Genomic DNA, 5,806 nt, shown 5'->3' on the forward strand with positions numbered 1-5,806 from the left:
GGTTCAGTTGCCCTACACTGAAAACACTCCTAGAGGAAGAAAGTGTCTAGTCATGGGTTTCCACTTGGCTTCTCCCCAGCCAGACACTGGGCTGGCTGGCCTCAGCTAGACTGGGGTTTCTGGGACTGCAGGCATCTGGTTCTGAAAATGGAGAGAGAGGGAAGAACCCCTCTCTGTTCCCAGCATGCAAATCTCCTCAAATCAGGCCTCGGTTTCCAGGACTACAGCCCTGACGGCACCTGGGCCAGGATCCCACCGCGACAGAGGAGTAGACAGTAGTGTTTCAGAGCCCAAGACAGGCTGTGTGACTTTGGGCATGTCACTTAGCTTTTCTGAGCCTCTTTCCTTATCTGAAAATCAGAGTGAAAATCTTGATGTTGCAGGGTAACTGTGAGAAAGGACTAAAACAGTGGTGGTGACAGTGTCAGCCCCCATCACTCAGTGACAGCTTCCTTTCTCCCTGCGAAATCCTGGGCAAAGGGCGAGCTGGTCAACAAGAAGGGCAGCCTCCTTCCTGCAGGAGGAGCCATGGGGGTAGATACCCATGTGCTGGGGCTGCTTCCTGAGCCCAAGGAGGGGGACAGCCCAGCTCCAGGGAAAGGTTAGAAGTGAACTTGAGCAGAGGAGAGCAGTGGGAAGGCCAGGAGAGGGAAGGTGCTGGCATCCACACCCAGCCCTTGCCGATCAGCTGCCGAGGAAACAGGCCTGTGCTCCCTGCTCTGCAGATGTGTGAGCCCCAGAGCTGATGAAGGGCTGTGGGGAGAAGATCCTGGCCTTCCCCCAGTGAGGTGCTCCAGATCATGAGGCTGTGCTGAGGCAGGTTGGGCTGCAGGGCTGGGCAAGAGTGCACTGGGCCCAGGGGAGGACCTCCGTAAGCTGGAGCCAGTGAACAAGGCAGACAGGACAGAGTTGGGAGATGGTTTGGCAGGCGGTGTGGCTGCCACAGTGGGGTCAAGGAACTGCAAAGGCAGAGGAGATGGGAGGGGACTAGGGGAATCATGAGGCTGTGGATCTGGAGAGAGGTGCTGAGCTGGTGGGGAGGAGATGGGGGTCTGAACCAGGCCCAGCTGTTCCTGGTGGCCATGTGGTCCATGAGGCACAAGGCCTGGGGATCCCTTGGCCTGGTCCCAGCAGTCAGGGGGCACCAGAGTTGAGCAAGAGGCATAGTCCATGGGGCACAAGCGCTCATGCAACTGGAGGGTCCTGCTCCACTGCACCAGCTCGGCCTGCAGGGCCTGGATCTCCTTCCTCAGGCTGTGGTTGTGTTTCTCCAGGGACTCATGCTGCTGGGGGAGAAGAGATGGAGGGAAGTGAGTGTCAGCCAGCATCAGGGGCCCAGTGTGAGCCCTGCACCCCTCTCCCTTAGGTCCTCAATTTCAGGGGAAAGAGGCTACCACCTTGTGAATGTCCAACTTGGGCACCTTGGCTAATCTCTGGTCGGCCTCTCACAACTGCCCACCAAGTCTTCACCTTCTCCACCTCCCAAGTAGACTCAAGTCGGCCATACTTGTCCTGCCACTGGCTCCCTGAACTGGCACAGTCCTGCTTGGGAGGTCCATCACCCCTTAACTGGTGTACCCCTGAAACCACCCCAATCTTTTGGCCCAGAGAAGCCATGCAATGAGCGTCATTAATGTAGGCCGAAGTCCTTTAAAGGCTTCTGTGACTCCCAGAATCCAAACTCCTGTCATGGGTTTGAGGCCAACGTGGTGGCCCCAGCTCAGGCCTCCAGTTTTCTCTCTCCCACCTTCCTTCTGACTCCCCTCCTTTCCTGTCCCTCAGATGGACTCTGCTTCCTGGCTACATTTCCTGTCTCCTCTGCCTGGACACTTGACCCCCACCCCCCATGTTAATTTTGACATGGATGTTGTGTGGCAACTTTGATGTCATTCTGTCCTGGACATCTCAAGTCTGCTTAATATCACTGCCAGACCTCCCCAGCACCCAGAACTCGCCGACTGCAGCCCTGTGGGAGGATTCAGGATACTGTTTCATAGGTTGACAGCACGGGATGTTCCCTGAATCAGCACTTATTAAGTTCGGTGCTGCTGAATGCCAGGTTCTGAGAACCCTCTGGGACAATAATCCCTGTGCAGTTCTGAACGGTCATTCATGATGACAGCAACAGTGAAAATGCAGAGAGAATTTTAACTCAAACAGCTTCTTTCAGTCCTCCCCTTACCCTCTTTTTGGAAACTAAAAGGAAGTTGCAAAAGTGTTTTTGCATAAAAGTAATCTAGGCCATGGACTCAAAGTTCTAACAGGCCTCATAGCCACTAGCAGGCCCACTCCCAGGCTGGTTTCTACATGTGGAGTGATGGACATTTGGAAAATCTATCATTAGATTACCCTTCACGTGAATTCTCCAAGGGTATCAACTCACCTCCAGGAAACAAGTCACATACTCATTCATTCATTCATTCATTAGCCACCTGCAGGCTGCTCAAATGCCACTATTCAGGGAGAGCTCCCTAGTTAAATTCCGGTCATCCCGCCCTACAACTTGCTTCCCTCTTCCCGCTTTATTAGAAGCCCTGGTTCTCCCTAGGACTTATCACCATCTGTCATCCCAAATACTTTATGGATCATTTGTTCGCCTGTCTGGTCGTAAGACTACAAACCCTGTGGAGGTGGAGGTGGGGTTTCTGCCTGCTATGCTCACAGCTGTATCCCCAAAGCTTACAACGGGGTCTGTCACACAGATGATACCCAATAGGCATTTCCAGAAGGAACGGATAAAGGAAAGCCCAGAGTCTCGAAGGCGCCATCCTGAGCACCAATCCTCATTCTCGCCCTGTCCACAGAGAGCTGGCCCCCCACACCTGTGCCACTACTGTTCATTTGTCCCTATTTTCTTATCTTAGTTGACTTGGAAAACCCCCATCATCCTTCAAGCCCAACTCGGACCTCGTCTCCCCTTGTTACCACTCCATACTGCTACCACCACGCAATGGACTGAACGGTGAGGTGAGGTTCTAATCCGATTGGATCAGTAGCTTTGCCGGACAGATGGGAGGGGTCACTCACTCCCCCATCTCACTCACACCAAGGAAAGACCATGGACACACAATGAGAAGGTGGCCACCTGCAAGCCAGGAGAAGAGCCCTCAGCAGGTCTTGGGCCTGCCAGCCTTCAGAACTGTGAGAAATAAGTGCCCATGGTTTAAGCTGCCCAGCTCATGGTGTTTGTGACGGCAGTCCGAGCGAAAACACTGCATGTTGCCAGTGGCTGTGTGTCCCCAGGTCACTGTCACTACCCAGGGAGTTACTGAGACTATCCTCTTTGCCAGGCACTGTTCTAGGTGATGTGGAAAGAGAAGAGAATAGACTAGCTTCCTGCCCATAATCTGGGGAGGGAAACAAACAACGTTCATGGAACATGAAATAGAAGGTCAGAGCTAAGAAGAAAGATAAAGCAGGATAAGAAGAGAGCAGTCTGTTGATTTTATTTATTTATTTAAAAATTTGTTACAGGGCTCATGTGCTCACCAGAGAGACTGGGCTAGAGAGAGAAAAAGAGAAAGTGAAACCATCCCTGGGGGTAATGGCCACCACCTCACAATCCCTTCTCCTCTCAGGATTTTGGGCGCTCACACACACACATGCCTGGAGTACTTTTTCAAGCCACTGAGTTTCTGGACTTGAACAGTGCAGTCAGCCACGTGGGACTTTTTTTTTTTTTTTTCATTTCCCATAGGCACATGCGCTCACTAGAGAGAGGAAAAGTGAGAAATCTCCCCCAGGGGTGATCGACATGCAGCAATCTCTTCTCCATTCTCCTTCTGGGATTCCGAGCATGCAAGCACACACACCTGGCATGATGTTCAAGCCACCAGGTCTGGTCTGGGACTCGAACTGCGGTCAACCATGTGGGAGGCCAGCACCTTAACCGCTACGCCACCTGCTGACCTCCACGTGGGACTCTTAACCACTATGCCACCGCTGCCCCTAATGAGGTCTTTAGATCGAATGGTTTAGAAAGGCCCTTCTAAGAAGTAACATCTAACAATAACAACAACAAAAACCCCCTCAAAGAAATACGGATGAGCAGGCTGCTCTCTGAGTGGAAGACCATTCCAGGTAGAAGGAACAGGGTGCCTGAGGACCAGCAAATGACGTAATGGTTATATCACTATACTCCCACGTAGTTGACCATGGTTCGAGTCCTGGATCTAGCAGTGTTTTCAGGTGAGAGTGCATGGTGCCCATGATCCCAAGAAGAGAATGGAAGAGAAGGGATTACGGCATGGCCAAGCCCTCTGGGGCTGATTTCTTGCTTTCTATCTCTCCCGTGAACACACACACCCTATAGCAAAAATTTTTCTCTCTCTAAGAAAAAAAAGGAAGGAACAGAGCCCCTGAGGAGGCTGGCCTGAGAAAGAAGAGAGCAGGGTGCAGTCAGAGTGGAGCAAAGGGACACTGGGAAAAGAGGACAGAGGTGGAGTGAGGCTGCAGAGAGACAGGGCCTTGGGGCTGGGAGGCCCACGGATTCTACTCCCCTCTCTAATGCCCAGAGCCGGACAGGCTCCTGCAGAACCCGAGACCAGCTTTTAGCCCAGCGCCCTCAGAACTGGGCGGGGTCTCCCTACTCAGAGTGCCAGCTCCTTCTGCCATGGGCTCCTCAGCCTTCCTCCATCTGCTGTGGTCTCCCTGGGGTCCTGCCAGCAGGTTGAGATTGTGTCCCCATTTTCAGATGAGGAAAGTGAAGCTTGGTGAAGAAAAGGAGGATGCAACTTGCAACTGAGACTCAAAGCCCTGCACATCTTAATCCTGAGGCAGAATTTTCAGTGGGATCTCAGGCACCACCTGAATCCTGTCCCACAGGGAAGTTAGTCACAAAGCGCAGGCCCTGGACCTGGTGGGGAGCAGGAATTCAACTTGAACAAGTGCTTCCACTTCCTTTCTCCCTTCATCCAGATGGGGGATGTCCCAGGTCAGGACCAGGATGAGGATGCATCTTTGTGTCCTCAGAGCCCAGCATGGACCTGCCACAGCACTCAGCACCCAGAGATTTCCAAACCTCAGCCACAGGGCCTTTTCCTCTTCCGAAACTCAAGTAATTTGGGAAAATACAGCCCTCTCAGGAGATCTGTTTACAGGCAGAATGGAGAAGAGCCGGCTGGGCTGCTGAGCGAATGAGGGATAAGGAAGGCCAGTGTCCCCACCTGGTGCAGGGCATCCGCCCTGTCTGTGTGCTTCTGCCGGCTGCGCCGGGCGGCCACCCGGTTCTTCTGTTTCTTCTTCAGCTGTCTCTGATGCTGCTCAGGGTCCTGGCGGGTGCAAGGCAGAGGGGCTCAGGGGTCTCTGGGGGAGCTTGCACCATCCACCCTGCCCGGCTAGCCTTCCCCTCAGCCAAGTTCTTGAGGGTCCCTGCCCTCCCATCAGCCCCCCTTGCTTACTCAGCACCCACACGCCCCTGTGGACACTGCACAGCTCATGGTAATGGCAGCTTCGCCCTGCATCCTGCCCACAGCTCACATGGGGCGGGGGGGCACACGGGAGAATCAAACTCAGACGGAACTGGCTTCAAACCCCCAACTATATTTTTATTTTAATTTTCCAGAGGGGACGTGTGCTCACTGAAGAGAGACAGAGAAAGTGAGAAAGCCCCCCCGCCACCAATGGGGAACAGTCGCATCACAATCCCTTCTCCAGGATTTTGGGCATGCAAGCACACACGCCCAGAGTGTGTTTCAGGCTGCTGGGTCCAGGACTCGAACTACAGAGTTGGCCATGTGGGATCCCACCACCCGCCCATAGGCTGACTGCAAACCCCACACTCTTACTAGCGCCTGAACCCAGGGCA

The 5,806-nt window shown here is 53.5% G+C and overlaps 1 protein-coding gene across 2 annotated transcripts in view; it reads right to left on the minus strand.

The window, feature by feature from the left end:
• Positions 1 to 16: 16 nt before the first annotated feature.
• Positions 17 to 5,806, minus strand: part of BATF2 (basic leucine zipper ATF-like transcription factor 2) — a 10,022-nt gene continuing 4,232 nt past the window's right edge. Inside the window, exons 2-3 of one of the 2 annotated variants that reach the window (XM_014588320.2) lie at positions 5,166 to 5,270; positions 17 to 1,283 (exon numbers count right to left, since the gene is read on the minus strand). In XM_014588320.2, the coding sequence (XP_014443806.1) occupies positions 603 to 1,283; positions 5,166 to 5,270 (786 nt within the window). In that variant the 3' untranslated portion in view covers positions 17 to 602. Of the gene's footprint in view, positions 1,287 to 5,165; positions 5,271 to 5,806 lie in introns of both variants that reach the window. The other variant, XM_006149861.3, reaches the window with a different exon arrangement.

This window comes from Tupaia chinensis, unplaced genomic scaffold (genome assembly GCF_000334495.1).
Source record: "Tupaia chinensis unplaced genomic scaffold, TupChi_1.0 Scaffold000273_1, whole genome shotgun sequence".
Classification (NCBI taxonomy): domain Eukaryota; kingdom Metazoa; phylum Chordata; class Mammalia; order Scandentia; family Tupaiidae; genus Tupaia; species Tupaia belangeri.